Below are 18,332 nucleotides of genomic sequence, written 5' to 3'. Positions count from 1 at the left end.
ACACACACACACACATATATATNATATATATATATATATATATATATATATATACAAATGTTATATATGTTATATATTGTAATGTAAGTATGCATAAGTCTTCAGTCGGTCTTGTATTAATTTTTTCAAATAATTTTTTCAAAGTCGTACTTCGTTTCATAAAATTAGTTTGGTCGGGTTGGAATTGTTTGATGCTGCTAGGAAATTTCACAAGTTTGTGAATTTTGCGTGCAAACTGCAAACCTCAAGATAGAAATCACATCAAATGCAGCGTATGCGAAGTTCCAAAAATGGTGAATTTTAATAGAGTTTGAGTTTTTGTTTCACTTTTGTTAACTCTGCTCAATGTGATGTTGGGCATTTATCTATCCCATGTTTCAAAAGTCTTAAAGTGCGTCCCTGTTCAACACATACTGCACAGCATGAGTTGGAATTGTTTAATGAATTTCTTCAATGGAAAACATAGCACGCAAGAAATCAACTGAAATGTTTTCAGAAACCTACGCCAGCAATTTGTGATATTTCACCTGCTGTAGTTAATTTTTTAATAAAACGAATGAATGAAGAAGATGAATCATAATTTGGATTGGCACAAAATTCGCACTCGTCAGTTGTGCCCGGTCGTCATCAGAGGGGACCATCAAATTTGAAAAAAAATGTCAAAATAATGGCCAGGATGCGGTTAGAAACTCGTCTACATTGGAAAAACAACGAAGTGACATGCTACTGAACAGTGCATCCAACACATCACCTCCACAGTAAACTGCTCAAATTTCTCGTTTAATTTGACGTTTCGTTTTCTCTATTGAAAAGGAGTTGGTGGCAGCAGAAGCAGCAGAACCGATTGCAATTTTTAAATTTAAAAAAAGTAGAACCGCCCGAAAATAAGTAAATTTGTTTCTCAGAATTTTGTTAAAATAATTTAATAAAAATGAGAAATAAAAAACAGAATTTCTTCACATCTCCGAGTGTACACTTGTACAGGTTGAAAATATTTTTGGCAACAAACACTCAGTCAAGAGCACCAAGAGCTTATGTGGTTACTCTCAAATTATGTTTATGTCATTCTTATATGTTCGTGTGTGATTCTGTATGTGTGTGACTGCGTGTGTGTCTCTGTAGGTGTATATGTGTGTGTGCGTGTGTGTGCACGTATTTATTCCATGTGTAGTACCCTTGGTGCAAATACTCCCAGTGTTTGCGTCCCTTTATCTTGGTTGCACGTGTGACTGAGTTGCAACACGACGGAAGAAAAATAAAAATTTTAAAATTTCAGTAAATTTTCGTGTTTAAAATTAAATCTCCATTGCGTCTGCAAACATTTTTTTATAACTTCAGACAGCCGAGCAACGGTGGCTGTGAAAAAAATTTGCCTGCACAACGTGCTTCAAAAAGTAGCATCGAAATTTGTTAACTATATTTAAATATTTAAAATGATGACAAGTGGCTATTTAAAACACCCACACACACACACACACACAAACACACAAACACACACTCACACGCACACACGCATACATATAAATACATAAAAGCAAAAAATTGAACTTGTTCCCTCTTTAAAAGTTCGACCCGATCGAATCCACCGGCCCGCAAACATGTTTTTGTTTCAAACCAAACTACAGACGAGCCTGCAGACACTGGACTGGCGGAGAACTCGATTGCGAGCCAGCTTTAAATGTTGATGAGTGGACGTGCCACGTGGTACGAGTAATTGTTTTTGTTTGCTTGCAGTTCCTACAATCATGACTGCTTATTTAAAAAAAATTCTTTTGTCTATTGAGGTTGAAAGTGAACGTTCGTGCCACAAACACATCCACACGAGGGTTAACAAACTGCATGCGCCTCAAGCCAGCCTCATCACATGAATGCCCAACTCGTGTTGGAGTTTTTTTTGTTTCGAACTGATAGCATTTGAACCAGGTCAGCACGCAACAACAACGTCGCCAGACTAGACATGCCGCTCCTAATTTACCGACTATTTATATGAATAAAAATGCAGATGTGTTGGATATGCGATGTTGGTATGGATACAAATGTTGATGCGGATGTATGTAGGTAAACATAAGAAACGTCATCTGAGGCTAATCGTCATGCATCACTCCGCTTTCATTCCTGCTGTCCACTGCTGTGCTGATGAGTTTTGTTACACATGTTCATCACATGTTTATATCAATTTTCATGCCATGTTCATTCAATGTTCATGCCATGTTCATGCCATGTTCATTCAATGGTCATGCTATGTTCATTCAATGTTCATGCCATGTTCATGCCATGTTCATTCAATGTTTTTGGTCTTTTTTAGGCAAATCTGACAATAATGTTACTACGTTTGAACTTTGGTGCTGATGACGAAAACGGATAATCTTTGAGTTCTGGACAGAAATTATTTGCAGCAGGCCATGGTCCGCGCCCTAACGAATGAACACGCGCCCTGTCATCGCCTGAGCTGACCCATCAATCGCCACTTCATTTTTACATGTTTGCCGCATCTTTGTCACACAATCATTGTATGTTCACCCCATGTTCATAGTTCACTACTGTTCGCTAAACGTTCACTTGATGTTCACTCGAGTTCACCACATGAATTGAGACATGAAAATAACATGGACGAAAGTTATCATTCTCTACATGATCGCATGGAAGTGATCTTGAAAAATAACTTCAACTATTGAATCATCTTTATTGATTAATTAAATAAAAAGCCGAACCAGGCATCTCATACATTTCCACAGCGACCTCAGCGAGTTTCTTCACAACTTCATCGTCAGTCACATCCTTCTTACAAGTTATTAATCTTATCGGTGATAATCTTACTGTTATTCTTTTCGAGGTTATTATTATTATTATTATTATTATTATTATTATTATTATTATTGATGTTAATATTAACGGTAATGTGTATGTTCCATCAATATTAATTATATGATTACGGGCGATGCCCGTGCGCCGGTTTCAGCGAAACCTCATTTGTTAAGATTTGAAATGTGCAGACGTGTGGTGTGGTGTGGTGTGGTGTGGTGTGGTGTGGTGTGGTGTGGTGGGGTGTTGTAATGATAATTCAAAAAATATAATGATAACGATGAGTTTATGATGATGAGGATGATGATGACGACGACATGAAACCACGCTTCGCCACACCTTAACATGAAAAGTTCTACAGACCAGTTATCGAAAGTACAAAAGTCGACGCATCGTATTAAACTGATCGTGCTCGGACATCATCATTACCACCATCGTTATCATTATCAGTATATTATAACGGCTTTCACTAAATAAAAATTTAGCTAGTTTAAGACGTGTAAGGTTTGATTTTAAGGTTATATTAGGTTGAGGGACAATAATGTGGCATTTTACTAGGTTCAACATCTTGGAGTCATTTTTAGGAAGTTATTTTTGACTACCACTGAATGTTACATAGCATTTAAAGATGTAGTTATTTATCTATGTAAACACATTGGAATGAGTAGCGTGGTGTTTTATTTCATCGGCCTTTAAGCATTTTAAAAAATGTTGTCGAAGCGGGAATTTCGCATGATTTGCTTCAAGAGTTCAAACACGGCCGTAATTCCTCAGAGGCACTCAAAATGTTATCCAAGCATTGGGATGCAAGTACTTTTAAAAAAACCACACTGTAAGAACAAATTCCATTCTGGTGATTTTAGCCTCGAGGATGAAGATGGTCGAGGGAGACAATGTAGGGTTGACAACGACGAATTGAGAGCAATTATTGAAAAAGAACCGCACAAAACCACACGAGAACTTGCAAAGGATCTTAACGTTGACAGCACTACAATTTGTGACCACCTGAAGCAAATTGGAAAAGTTAAAAAGCTGAATAAGTGAGTTCCCTACGAGTTGAGCGAAAGCAAAAAAAACTTTCGTTTCAAAGTGTCGTTATCTCTTCTTTTACGAAACAAAAGCAATCCGTTTCTGGATCAAATTGTGACTTGTGACAAGAAATGGATCCTTTACGACAACCGCCGACGTTCAACTCAGTGGTTGGATTAAGATGAACATTCAAAACACTTCCCAAAGCCAAACCTGCTTTCGAAGAAAATCACGGTGACTCTTTGGTGGTCAGGAGATGTATTAACCCATCACAGCTTCTTAAACCTAAATGAAACAATGACTGCAAAGAAGTACTGTTAGCAAATCGACGAGATGCACAAAAAAATACGGTATGTGCGTCCAGCATTGGTCAACAGAAAATGTCCAGTTCTCCATGACAATGCCCGACCGCACGTTGCAAAACAAACGCTGAAAAAACTGAAAAACTTGGGCTACAAAATTCTATCCTACCTACCATACTCCCCAGACCTTTTCCCTACAGATCATCATTTTTTCAAACTTTTTGACACCTTCCTGGCAACGCTTCAATGACCGAGGCCCCATAAAATAGGTGGATATGCGCATATTTGCATGCAGTGGGGGCAGATAGAATATTTGTAATTACTCTGGCGCTTCAAAATCTTATTTGACCTCATGGTAATACATAGTTTATAATTGCTGTTGCTATAGACAACTTTGACGGCATGTCAATGATGATGATTCGATTGAATGGTTTTGGAAACAGACGTTACAAAACTGACAGCATTTAATTAAACACCCACATGGAATGATCAAACTGTTGGCTTATGATCGCCACCTTTTTAAATGAAATTTTATTTTCTAAAAAATGAAAGTTTATTTCAAAGTTTTTGTTTAAATTCGGTGAATTATTATAAAGCAGCCAGCCCGTGACTTCGTGCTGGTGCTTGTTGTTGGTCTGCCATCCACTTCCTTGAGAACATCTGCTCTCCTCCCTGGCATTAAAACGCGATGGAAATATTAACGAACATTTGTATTCAGTCAGACATGCATCAGCAAAACATTATGAATTATTAAGAAAATTACTTTTAAATAATTTTTCAAGAGTTTTCCCTTTTCAACTTAATCTTTGTAGAGATATTTTCGTATGCTGTAGAAAATTTATAGAAACTGCTCAAAAAGATTGTAGTTGCAAATGTGTTTTAATGAACATTAAAAAGTGTTCCACATCCGACAGAACTTACAGCACTTCTCGTCACAACTCAACCAACCAATCACGCATTCGACAATTCACACACACACACAAAATTAAACACACAATAATCAACAATTCTACATCTAAAAAAACACATGTGCAGTTGCATGTTTAATGACCCGACGTACGTACACAGCTCGCACAACCACACACACATACACATACATACACACACACACACACACACATACATATACATACATGCACATATACACGCACACATACGCACACACACACAAACAAACACACGTGAGCACAATTAAATATCTCCCAAATGTTTGTTGGTTTTCATCAAATTTTCACGCTTTTGCACAACCTTTCCAAGTGACGTCACATTTCACAAAATTTCTCCAAATAAATATCAGTATAACATGATAAAGAAAAATCATTTTTTCATATTTTAAATTTAGAGAAAAAATTTAATTTGTTTGAAATAAATTCTGTCAATAAAAAAAACTGAATTTTGAAAATGAAACATTCTTGAGATTCTTTTAATATTGAAGAGTATTTTTTAAAGAAATTAATTGTCCGTGAGAAGTTTTGAAATCTTCAAAATGCAAAAATTCGACTGCGATATGCACGTACAAAATGTGCGTGCATGTGCAGTGCATGTGAAGTATAAGCATGCGTACCTTCTCGCCGAGTGTGCTTTCTTGTGTGCTTCTCTAAGGGTTGAAAACATTGTATTTGAAGTTGTATGTGAGGTTGTATGTTTAAGTTGTATGTGATGTTGTATGTGTAAGTTGTATGTGAGGTTGTATGTGATGTTGTATGTGTAAGTTTTATGTGTAAGTTGTATGTGTAAGTTGTATGTGAGGTTGTATGTGATGTTGTATGTGTAAGTTGTATGCGTAAGTTGTATGTGTAAGTTGTATGTGTAAGTTGTATGTGTAAGTTGTATGTGAGGTTGTATGTGATGTTGTATGTGTAAGTTGTATGTGTAAGTTGTATGTGTAAGTTGTATGTGAGGTTGGTATGTGTAAGTTGTATGTGTAAGTTGTATGTGTAAGTTGTATGTGTAAGTTGTATGTGAGGTTGTATGTGATGTTGTATGTGTAATCGTATGTGATGAGCTGTTGTATGTAATGTATTGAATATGTGTTACTTTGCATGCAGACAATAAACGTTTGTGTAGAAGAGGTTGTCGTGTGTGGATGTTTGTCGATTGTGCCCGAGTTGGACGCTGCTACCTCTTACATAGCATCTTTTTTTATTCATCTTTTTTAATTTCAGTAATATGTTTAATTTAATCAATTTGAATTAACATTTTCATTTATTTAAATAATACGTTGGGCAGGGCATAGACCATCTTGTGGACAACAACCAACCTATAACGTTGAATTGGAATGCAAATTGGCTGACCTGTTGTTTGCTATTTTCGTCTTTTATTAGATTTGTTATTCTATTTTTTAATTTATTTGTTTCATAATTTAACAGTGATTAGGTACATTGGTTGTCTCACAACTTAACATTGGTTGTCTCACAACAGAATATTGGTTGTCTGACAACATGTCTCACAACATAACATTGGTTGTCTCACAACATAACATTGGTTGTCTCACAACATAACATTGGTTGTCTCACAACGTAACATTGGTTGTCTCACAACATAACATTGGTTGTCTCACAACGTAACATTGGTTGCCTTACAATGCAACGTTGCCTCGCAAACAGTAAAACATTACAAACTTACTTATCGCGCGACACAACGGTTGGGACATCGACTGCTCCATAAAACGCTCATACGTCAGCTGCAAGTCAGGACGCCGTTCCGTTCCGGGGCTCAAGATTTCCCGCCATTTTTCGGCCTTGAAATGTGGATTGAGATAAATCTTCATTGGTCCTCTCAAGCAGTGCATTATTGATTAAGTCTCCATTCTCTTTTTCTATGCGCCTCCATTCCTGTTCCGGGCATTCCATCGTCATTTCTAACACACACACACACGCGCGCGCACGCGCACGCAAGACACACAACAAACCCAACAAACACACACACAACACATATATTCAACTGTAGAGCATTTTTACAAAAAATGTTTGTTGTGTGGTTGCAGGTATGTTTGTATGTGTGTGTGTGTGTGTAATGCACTTGCATATTCTCATTTCTTATTTTTGTACATACGCATACGTATGTATTATGTGGGGATTGAAAAATATTTGTTTGTATGTGTGTGCGTGAGTGTATGTTGACGACCGGCCTGAAAGTGCTGCTTTGTGAGGTACGAATCAGAGCTGGCATGCGTGCGTGTGCATGTGAGGGAGTATTGTTCTGCCGGTATTCGTGTTTATTTGTTTGTGTGTGTGTGCGTGTGTGTGCGTGTGTGTGCGTGTGTGTGTGTGTGTGTGTGTGAGTGTGTGTGTGTGTGTGTGTGTGTGTGTGTGTGTGTGTGTGTGTGTGTGTGTGTGTGTATAGTGATGTGACTGAAGATTCGAATGTGTTTGTTGCAACATCTACGCAGACCTGGGTGGGAATATTTGTGGCTGCATTTTGACCTTTCGCATTCTACAACTCACTTGCTATTTGTTCTTATTTAGCCCCGTAATTTTATAAATTCTGATTTATTAATTTCCCCAAAAATTATTTTAACTGTATTTTTTTTAAATGTTTTGAACATATAAAAAATTTTCAATCGCGAAATAAAGATGAAAATATTATAATTACTCATTGTTAATCATTTAGCCAAATAACCAATCCATCAATTAGAAGCAGACCAATCAAGCATTTCATGAACGACCAACTAACGGAGCCATTAATTTTTTAAAATCAGTCCTGATGGAAGCAGAAGCAAATGAATGTGCTGACGGATGTGATGTTGTTTGTCCTCCCATGTCGGTGCCTCCCAGTTGCTCCTGATAAAGACGCATCAAATGTTTTATCCATCCATCCATCCATCCATCCATCCATCCATCCATCCATCCATCCATCCATCCATCCATCCATCCATCCATCCATCCATCCATCCATCCATCCATCCATCCATCCATCCATCCATCTATCTATTCACCCATCCACCCATCCATCCACCCATCCACCCATCCATCCATCCATCCATCTACCCATCCATCCATCCATCCATCCATCTATCCATATTTTTATCTATCCATCCATCCATCCATCCATCCATCCATCCACTTATCTATCCATCTCTCCATCCATCCATCCATCTTATTCAGTTCCTCGTGAATGATTTTGCAAAACGTCTCATCAGAGCTTCCACCACGAAGTTTCAGTCCACAGTCTGAGAGAAGATTGTTGGAAGGCATCTCTCACGTTGATGGAGAGGAGGATGGAAAGACCGGCTGGAGGGAGGGGATGATCTTATTTTTGCCGAGTTGATGCACTCAACTTCCACTTTGTCGATCAATCATTATTCTGCTTTCTTATTCATCCATTCAATCAATCAATCATTCATTCATCCATTTACTCAATTATTGAATCATTCAATCTTTCATTCATTCGTTCGTTCAATTGTTTATTCATTCGTTCATTCATTCATTCACTCGCTCACTCACTTATTCATACATTTGTTTACATTATTTTTTAAATTTTAGAAATTTGTTAAACCGATTCCACCAACGAATAATAATGACAAAACTTCAAATTGAAAGCTTTAAAATGCTTTCAGGTTTGTGTTTATATGAACTGATTAATACAAAGTGATGAAGTTTCAGTGAACAATCCCCTTTAAAACTTTGTAAGTGTGACGAAAGATGGGATATGTGCATGTGCGTTGTCGTTTTTGTGTGCGTGTTGTTGTGTATGTGTTTTGGTGTTTATTTGTGTTGTTGTGTATGTGTTTTGGTATGTGTATGTGTTGTTGTGTATGTGTTTTTTTTGTATGTGTTGTTGTGTATGTGTTTTGGTATGTGTGCGTGTTGTTGTGTATGTGTTTTAGTGTTTATATGTGTTGTTGTGTATGTGTTTTGGTATGTGTATGTGTTGTGTGTGTGTTTTAGTGTTTATATGTGTTGTTGTTTATGTGTATTGTTAGGAAGATGTTATGCAAGGCGGATGTTGTGTGGATTGGATGCGTTGCGTGGATGTCTCTGACGTGATGAATGATGAAATGACATCAACGTAGTGTTCAGTTTAATAGAAAAATCTATTCAATATACACACATAGCAATGCCTATTGACATTTGAGTTATGTAATTTTCAACGATTCTCAACATGAAAGTGTCGTGGAATGTCATTAGAAGTTGGGCTAAAATGTTTACTCCCTTCCAAGTCAGGTCACATTTAGTGTTAGTGAGATGATGTTTTCATTGATTTCATAAAGTAAATTTTTAATTAAAACATTGTTGAATAGAAGGCACAGGCAAGTTTTCTAACAAGCGAACAAAGAAGCAAACACTTGCTACACGAACGAACGGAAACAAATAATGCAAACACAGAGAAAAGCAGACAAACTGTTTAAAAAGCCAAACCAACAAACAAACATGTAAGACATTTGGAAAAAACAGAAACACAAACAAATTTAATTCAAAGCCGAACCAACAAACAAACAAACGAACGAACGAACGAACACATCGCAAACAACAACAACAACCAACACGTCCACACACACACTCTTCCAGTTTATATGTCATTAAATGTTTATTTATGTACATGCTGTGCAAGCTCTGTCAACTTATCCCTATAATATATTTATTTCGTCCCCTCTCTTCCTCACTCTCTTTATTTTTTCTTTTTTTTCTCTCACACTTTCTCAATATCTCTCGTCGTAATTGTTTCCATTACATGTATATATATATATATATATATATATATATATATATATATATATATATATCAAATCAAATCAAATCAAATCACTTTCAAATCAAATCAAATCACTTTTATTCAATCAAACAAAACAAAAGCATGAATGATTCGGAGACCAAAAAAAGAAAATTAATTCTTGTGGGCTCGGCCACCGTGCAGCTCAAAATTGCTTCTCAATGATAAAATAAAATTGTCAATAGGAGAAAATGTATCAATGTTAATGAAATATGTACACACTTATATACATATATATATACATATACATTATTATCCTTGAAAAATAGAACTTTTCGTAATTAAAAAATTTTTCAGTTTATTTTTAAAAAGATGCAAATTGTTACAATCTTTAATTTCTTGTGGAATATATATATATATATATATATGTATATATACATATATATATACATATATATATATACATATATACAGACAAAGAGTTAATTAAAAAATCTGTTTTCTGTCTAAGCAACATTAGCAAATGCCACGGAAATGATGTCGAAGAATATCTGACTACTAACGGGATTAGAGTTTTATCATGCTATCCAGTCGTTAAACAGTTTAAGAAAAAATCGACAGCATCTGAAAATAGTATTGATAACAACACAGTCAACTATTCTGATGATAAAACTAAAGATGATATAGAGTCCTCTATGTTCAGAGTTTGCATTGATAGAAATGACGTTAAAAAAATAAAGGACCCAGCGATATTGCCGCAACACATTATAGTGCGCGAGTGGCAATTTAATAAAAAAGCTCAAGTTACTGTTGAAAAAACAAAGAAAGATGGATAAGCTAAATATCCTAGATGATGATGATGATGATGAAGATGAAGATGAAACTGATAACTACAATGAAATTCAAAATAAATTTAAATTAATGTGTAATTTTCATTCATGTATAAACAATTTTAAATCAACGTATGCAAATTATAGTAAAAATAATAAAATTAACAGTGGTATAAATTTTAATTTGATTCATCTAAATATAAGAAGTCTCATCAATAAATTGTCAGAACTAGAAGATTTTATCGATCAATTGGATGTTTTTTTTGATGTTATTGCTATATCAGAAACTTGGCTGCGTAGTGAAAACCATAATTTAGTAAACTTAAGAGGATATAATTTTTTTTGCAAAAATCGACAACATAAATTGGGAGGGGGTGTCGGCTGCTATATATCAGATAGGTTAAACTGCAAGGTTCGTGATGAAATCAATAAAAAACTTCCGCTTGATTTTGAAACATTGGTCTTAGAAATTTGTCACCAAAAACCTGAAAAAATAAAATAATAATTATAACGTATCGATCTCCATTCTTACAATTTAGATAAATATTTTTGCCACTTAGAAGAAGCAACAACTTTATTAAGTTTAGAAAATAAATCGCTATTCATCACTGGTGATTTCAATATTGATTGCTTTAATTCAGTTGGTTCTAGAGACAAAACAAAATTACAACAGTTAATGATTTCATATGGTCTGGTGCAAACCATTCACGTACCAACTAGAATCTCCGTCCTCAAACAGGTTTTCTTTCTCAGCACATCGTATAAGAAAATTAAATGAACATCTACTGTCATCAGATTGGAGCCACGTTTTTGGGTGTGTAAATGTTGATATGGCTTTTGAAAGATTTATCAAAATTTTTCAGTCCTGTTTCTATGATGCGTGTTTAATACAATCACTGAAGAAAAAAAACTTTTGATGAAACAAAAACCATAGATATCAAAAGATATTTAAAAAATGATCAACAAAAAAAATATTTATACAAAATGTTTCTGAAAAATCCTGTTCAGGAAAAATATGAAAAATTCAAAAGCTTCAGTCAATTTTGTACAAAGTTGATAACGAAATCAAAACGTCAATATTATTTTCAACAAATTAAGCAAAATAAAACAGACATTAGAAAAATATGGTCAATTATAAAAGAAGTTTCAAATATTTCTAGTAGACACGGTTATAGTATTCAATTAACTTCAAACGACCAACTAATAGAAGATCTTGAAAATTTTCTAAATGAACATTTCGTAAACATAGCACCAAATTTGACGAAATCCTTTAACGTTGATAATAATAAGAAATTATATCTTCGAAACAGGGTTTCGAATTCATTTTTTTGTGTTTATGTATCGGCAGATGAAATTATATCTACGACTAAAATGTTGATTCCAAAATCTTCCAGTGCCTGGGATGACATTCCAACAAAAGTCATTATAGAAACAATCAACTCAACAGCAACTATTCTTGAATACATCATCAATTTTTCCATTATGGAAGGTGTGTTTCCTCAATGCTTAAAAATTTCAAAAATTATACCAATAGAAAAAGAAACTGGAAACAATGATGCATCAAATTTTCGACCCATCTCACTCTTGTCAACTTTCTCTAAAATAATAGAAAAAATAATGTATAAAAGAATCACATCTTATTTACAAAAAAATAACATTCTTTCCAGTCATCAGTTTGGTTTTCGTGAAAAATACTCGACAGAACTGGCTATTATAGAACTAATAAGAAAAATCGGAATACTCACGGAAAAAAAACATTTTGTTGTTGGAACTTGTCTTGATCTTTTCAAAGCTTTCGATTGCATTGATCACGCAATTTTATTAGGCAAGTTGGAACACTATGGCATGAGGGGTGTGATTTTGAAATGGTTCCAAGCTACTTGTCAGAAAGGAAACAGTTTGTTTGCTGGAAAAACAAGTATTCGTCATTACGGCCAAATGGAGTTAGTGTCCCTCAAGGAAGCATTTTGGGACCACTTTTATTTATTTTGTTCATCAACGACCTTCCAAATGCAACAGACTATTTCGACTATGTTTGTTTCGCTGATGATACTAACATTTTTAGTAGCGGAAAAAACATCAACGAAACAATTGAAAAAACGAACGATAACGTAAAACACGTTGTTTCTTGGTTCAACAGCAACAGGTTAACAATTAACAACTCAAAAACTCAAATGATTGTATTCGGACCAATGCAATATTTAAATTATAAAGAGCCGTTTAAAATCGAAATTAATAATCTTGAAATTACTGAAAGTAAAACAGTAAAATTTCTGGGTGTATTTCTAGATCAGAAATTGAGTTTCAAGTCCCATGTTGATTACATATCCAACAAATTGGCAAGGTCAATTGGAATAATCAGCAGGGTCAGATTTTTCCTCCCAAAACGATGTTTAAACGTGCTCTACAATGCCATATGTTTGCCTAGCGTAACGTACTGCAATGTAGTTTGGGCCAGTGCATACCAATCAACCACCCATCCTATCATGATACTGATGGAAAGGGCAATCAGGATTATCACGTTGTCAAGAAAACAAGCCCACACTCATCAACTATTCACAACAACTAACAATTTAGATTTCAATAAATTGAACTTGTACTGCATCGCCGTTTTTGTGTATAGGCAGCTGACTAATAACTCCCGCATATTTTCAATAACTATTTCAATTTAAATACTAACAATAGACGATTAAATAACATTTTAGCTAATAAATCAAAAAGGAATATACTCTTTTCACATATTATATGTAAAGGTCCAAGAGTATGGAATTATATTATGAAAAATGGTTTTTGTAATGAAAATATGCACAAGAACTTCAAAAATAGATTAAAAACGTTTCTATTGAAAACACACATAAATGTATGTGTTGGTTTTTAATTGTGAATTATTCAAGGAACATTACATTCAAAGGTGTATAATTTATATAGAAAACTAGAAACATAATTTGTATTTTCTGTTACGGTGGCCATGCTCGATGATTTCCAATAAGAATTCTATCATGGTCAGCCCGCTTCTTATCATTAAATTCTTTTTTAATTTTATGGAGCAAATAAAATTTCGTTTCGTTTCGTTTCGTTACATACATACATACAACCGCATATACATGCATACATACATACATACATACATACATACATACATACATACATACATACATACATACATACATACATACATACATACATACATACATACATACATACAACCGCATACATAACACATCTACACTCAAACTCACAGGTAATGCGTATGAAGATAAAACACGCTTGTATATGTATTGAAGACAGGCAGGGACAAATACGTACAAATACCTGGCACATTCTACTATTGTTGCTGTGCCGTGAAATAAATCCTTATAAGGTATGTATGTAGACGGGCAGACGGCTTGTAAACTTTTTGTCATTTGGGTGTTTTATTGCTTCTTTTTATCGAGATCTTCATTTTCCGCTTATTGTTTTTTTTTACTTTTTTCTTCTTTTTTTTCTCTTTTTCCTTTTCTATCGCCCTGTTTTTCGCTTCATTTTTTAACTTTTTTTTCATTGATTTCATTCGTTCATCTCGAACTCTCTTCCTTCGCAGTCACTCGGCGATGCGATTCCGACGTGTGCGTCTCCAGCGTTCTGTCCATCTGAGTGTTCGTTCGAATTTTGGAAAGTAACCAACGCACTTGCTCGTGATACATTTGCAAGACGATTGCGTGTACGTGAGTGCCTGCAACACCACGTCTTCATACTTCTGTCTCACTTTTCCAGACTCTCGAAAGATGGACCTGCAGCTAACTTTTGCAGGTTAGTAATGCACCTTTATATTTTTTGAAGTACTGAAAACGTAAGAAACCTACCAACTGACAGACGCACATTTTGTTTCATGAGTGTTAGAGACACTTGTGAAATTTCCATCATAACATGCTACTACCACTGGACGCCTCTTCCTGTCTGCCTCTGCTGACCTTCGCTCATGGAGACAATTTTTCTATTGAAGTTTTGCATTTATGTGTTGTAAAATCATTCCTCTGTCATCATTGCACCTTCTTTCATATTTATTAAAATTTCAAAATTTCCAATCAAACATTTTGACGGTTATTTTCTGCCAGGACGTGTTAAATGAGTTTTGGGAAAATAACTCAAATCGGTTCGGTACATAAACATTAACATGTCGGTTGAAGAAATGGAGAAAATGCATACAAAGATTTCAGTTTTGTGCACGCTTCATATGCAGATATGCACTCGTGTTTCGCGTGCATTGCTTCGCTCCAGCCCAACTTGAGAACGTTTGTTTACATTGTTTGCTTTTTAATATACGAAAATGCCTTTTTCCAAATTTATTCTAAAAAATTCTATACTCTGTTCTGCCATTTTTTTGTTGTTTTTTCTTAATTCAACTTATATTATTTAAACACTTTAAAGTCTATTTGTGTATCTGTTTTATAAAACTATCCATATATAATAATAAATAAATTGATGAAAACTTCTAGTCAGCGGTGAATAGCAAGTCAGTTTTGGAGTTCTCACTCTGAAATGAAATTTTGTGACCAGTATCGTATTAGAAATCGTCGCAGCATCGTTTTGAATCTTACAACCCTAACAAATCTCCTGCCAATAGAAACATTTCCCCGGTGCTGTCTCATCAGAGCTGTTACACAAAACGTCAAACGTATATCATATCCTCATTGTACGGAACATTACAATTTTCTTCCCAAAGTTCATTTAAAATAAAAAAATTTCTATGATAATGAAACGTTGTCACATTCTTGCACGCCAAAATGTTCATAACAAAAGCGTTTTAGGCTTTGAAACCGCGTGTTCACGCACGATACGCATGAACGTGTGTACGGCAGTGGCCAACACGTCCCTCAACCAGTCTCCAGTCAAACAAATAAACAAATTCATGCATTTTATGCTTTTACCAGTTTAAAATTATTCTAAACTTTTTGTAATAAAAAATTCTCTCATGTTGAAGTTGTTGTTAGTGTCGTTGTGCAGTTGTGTTGAATTGTTCGCACATCATCTGGCGGATCCATCGAAGTTGGTTCAAAGGCTGGTATTAATTCTCTTTATGTTTTGGTGTGAATGTTTTTAAAAATTTAATTGTTACCTAAAAGCGAACTCATTTTGTTTTCTACGAGAACTTATTTGATGGTGTTTGTGAATGTGAATGTCATTTTGTTGATGCCGATGTCATGTCGATTCGATTGTTGATCTCACGCGGTTGTTTTTGTCATAATGTTGTTGTGGTGTTGTTGTGATGTTGTTGTGATGTTGTTGCGGTGTTGTAGTGATGTTGTTGCGGTGTTGTAGTGATGTTGTTGCGATGTTATTGTGGTGTTGTTGTGATGTTGTTGCGGTGTTGTAGTGATGTTGTTGCGGTGTTGTTGTGATGTTGTTGTGATGTTGTTGTGGTGTTGTTGTGGTGTTGTTGTGATGTTATTGTGATGTTGTTGCGGTCTTGTAGTGATGTTGTTGTGATGTTGTTGCGGTGTTGTAGTGATGTTGTTGCGATGTTGTTGTGATGTTGTTGCGGTGTTGTTGCGGTCTTGTAGTGATGTTATTGTGGTGTTGTTGTGATGTTGTTGCGGTGTTGTTGCGGTGTTGTTGTGATGTTGTTGCGGTGTTGTAGTGATGTTGTTGTGATGTTGTTGCGGTGTTGTTGCGGTGTTGTTGTGATGTTGTTGCGGTGTTGTAGTGATGTTGTTGCGATGTTGTTGCGGTGTTGTTGTGATGTTGTTGCGGTGTTGTAGTGATGTTGTTGCGATGTTGTTGCGGTGTTGTAGTGATGTTGTTGCGATGTTGTTGTGGTGTTGTTGTGATGTTGTTGCGGTGTTGTAGTGATGTTGTTGCGATGTTGTTGTGGTGTTGTTGTGATGTTGTTGCGGTGTTGTTGTGATGTTGTTTTGATGTTGTAGTGGTGTTGTTGAACAAACCTCAAAACACGACTGGAGTTTGCCGCATTAAAAATATAACAGCTTTGTAATGCGTAGAAGGAGGCGATGTGTGTTAAAGTGCAACATTTAATCTTCTGAATTTTTCATTAATTAGTTTTTAGGGGACGCACAGAAGCCCCGGGTTCCACGACTGCCTCGCTGAGTGACTGACCGGAAAGATATCAGTTTTTCACATTTATTTTATACACATATATAGCTATATATATAGATATATATTTACAATATTCTATAAATTCTACTGAAGGATTGGCGTTAATATGTTTGTTGTTCGTTTTTTTGATTTTTCTCAGTAAAGTTTTTTGGAGAACGTTTAGTTTATTAAAATTCAAAATAAACTGATTTTCCATATATATATATTGTGATGGACTCCCGTATGACAATGGGTCCACAAGTCAGTCTATTGGTTAAAAAATGTATGCTCCAACTAGGTTAATTACGTCAAGTCACAAAATCGGTAGATAGAGATACTATGACTCTATTAGTACATGCTTTCGTCAACTCTAGATTGGATTATTGTAACAGTCTTCTATATGGCATAGCTGATAAACTGTTGTCTAAACTTCAGATGGTTCAGAATCAGGCTGCTAGAATGATATATAGCAAATTAAAATTTGATCATGCATCACCAATTCTAAAGGAGTTGCATTGGCTGCGTGTTAAACAAAGAATCATGTTCAAGTTGGGTGTAATGGTATTTAAAAGTTTAAATGGTCTAGCTCCAAAATATTAAGAAGATAAGTGTATTCGAGTTTCATCTATGTCATCACATGGGCGTCTAAGGTCTGCTGATTCAAACACGCTGTATGTTAGAGATCGGAATCTGGAAACAGCAGATAGAGATTTTGCAGTTGCTGGGCCTATTTTTTGGAACAGCCTACCTATCGAACTACGTATATCCGGGTTATCATTAGCTGAGTTTAGAAACGTCTAAAGACATACCTATTTGTTAACTCCTAGTGATCTCAACCGATGATGGCTTCGCTTTCAACATGCTTCATACGAGGAGAGTGCTGATGAGAAGCAATTATAATTGGCGCTATATAAATACAATATTCGATTTGATTTGATATATATATATATTATTAAAGAAAAATTTATAAAGCGCCAATTAAAAGTTAAGATTCTCAGAAGCAACATAATAATGTAGCACAACAGAAATAAATGAGTTTTTCAAGTTCTTCTTGGAAGCTTCAAATTTCATCTCTGATGCTCTCACCGACTTCAGCAGACTGTTCCATGCAACAGGTCCTGATACTGCAATGTCCCTCGATGCTTTCTGCAACTGAGTATCAGGAACAACCAGCATAATACCATCGTCTGATCTCAGGTTCATACCACTCGTCATTACTGATTTAATTTTGATTTTTTCACTAAATAGTCTGGGAGCAAACCAAATTAATTTATTTAATTAATTACCTATTATTAATATTATTTTGACAATATTTAAAAATATTGTCAAAATAATATTAATAATAGGTAGTTAATTAAATAAATTAATTCGCGCTTTTCGGCTGAGCGTTGATATTTACCTTAACAACCATAATATAAACAATCTTGCCGTTAAAATTTTTAAAAATCGCGTTTTATATTGTTTATAGTTATTAAATTTATTTTATTGGTTTTCTGTTTTAATTAAATAATTTATATAAAGTAATAATTACCTTATATATAATGCACTGAAGATGAGTTATTTATAACTCGAAATAGCTATTTGCAAATTTATTTAATAAATTTTTTTTTTTTAAAAACAATAAAATGTCTAATTTCTCTGAAAT

General features: G+C 34.9%; 2 protein-coding genes across 2 annotated transcripts; one reads left to right on the top strand and one right to left on the bottom strand.

Moving 5' to 3' along the window:
* Window positions 1–4,721: 4,721 nt before the first annotated feature.
* On the bottom strand, window positions 4,722–6,924 carry HELRODRAFT_178647 (hypothetical protein; the record flags this gene model as incomplete). The annotated part of the gene is made up of 4 exons (XM_009026744.1): window positions 4,722–4,805; window positions 5,698–5,730; window positions 6,354–6,427; window positions 6,759–6,924. The coding sequence occupies 4 exons, from the start codon at window positions 6,922–6,924 to the stop codon at window positions 4,722–4,724; spliced, it is 357 nt and encodes a 118-aa protein (XP_009024992.1).
* Window positions 6,925–9,236: 2,312 nt separating this feature from the next.
* On the top strand, window positions 9,237–10,621 carry HELRODRAFT_178646 (hypothetical protein; the record flags this gene model as incomplete). The annotated part of the gene is made up of 2 exons (XM_009026743.1): window positions 9,237–9,264; window positions 10,260–10,621. The coding sequence occupies 2 exons, from the start codon at window positions 9,237–9,239 to the stop codon at window positions 10,619–10,621; spliced, it is 390 nt and encodes a 129-aa protein (XP_009024991.1).
* Window positions 10,622–18,332: the final 7,711 nt, after the last annotated feature.

This window comes from Helobdella robusta (assembly GCF_000326865.2).
Source record: "Helobdella robusta unplaced genomic scaffold HELROscaffold_49, whole genome shotgun sequence".
Classification (NCBI taxonomy): Eukaryota; Metazoa; Annelida; class Clitellata; order Rhynchobdellida; family Glossiphoniidae; genus Helobdella; species Helobdella robusta.
Note: the sequence above shows the minus strand (reverse complement) of the source record. Positions and strands in the feature narration are given on the sequence as shown.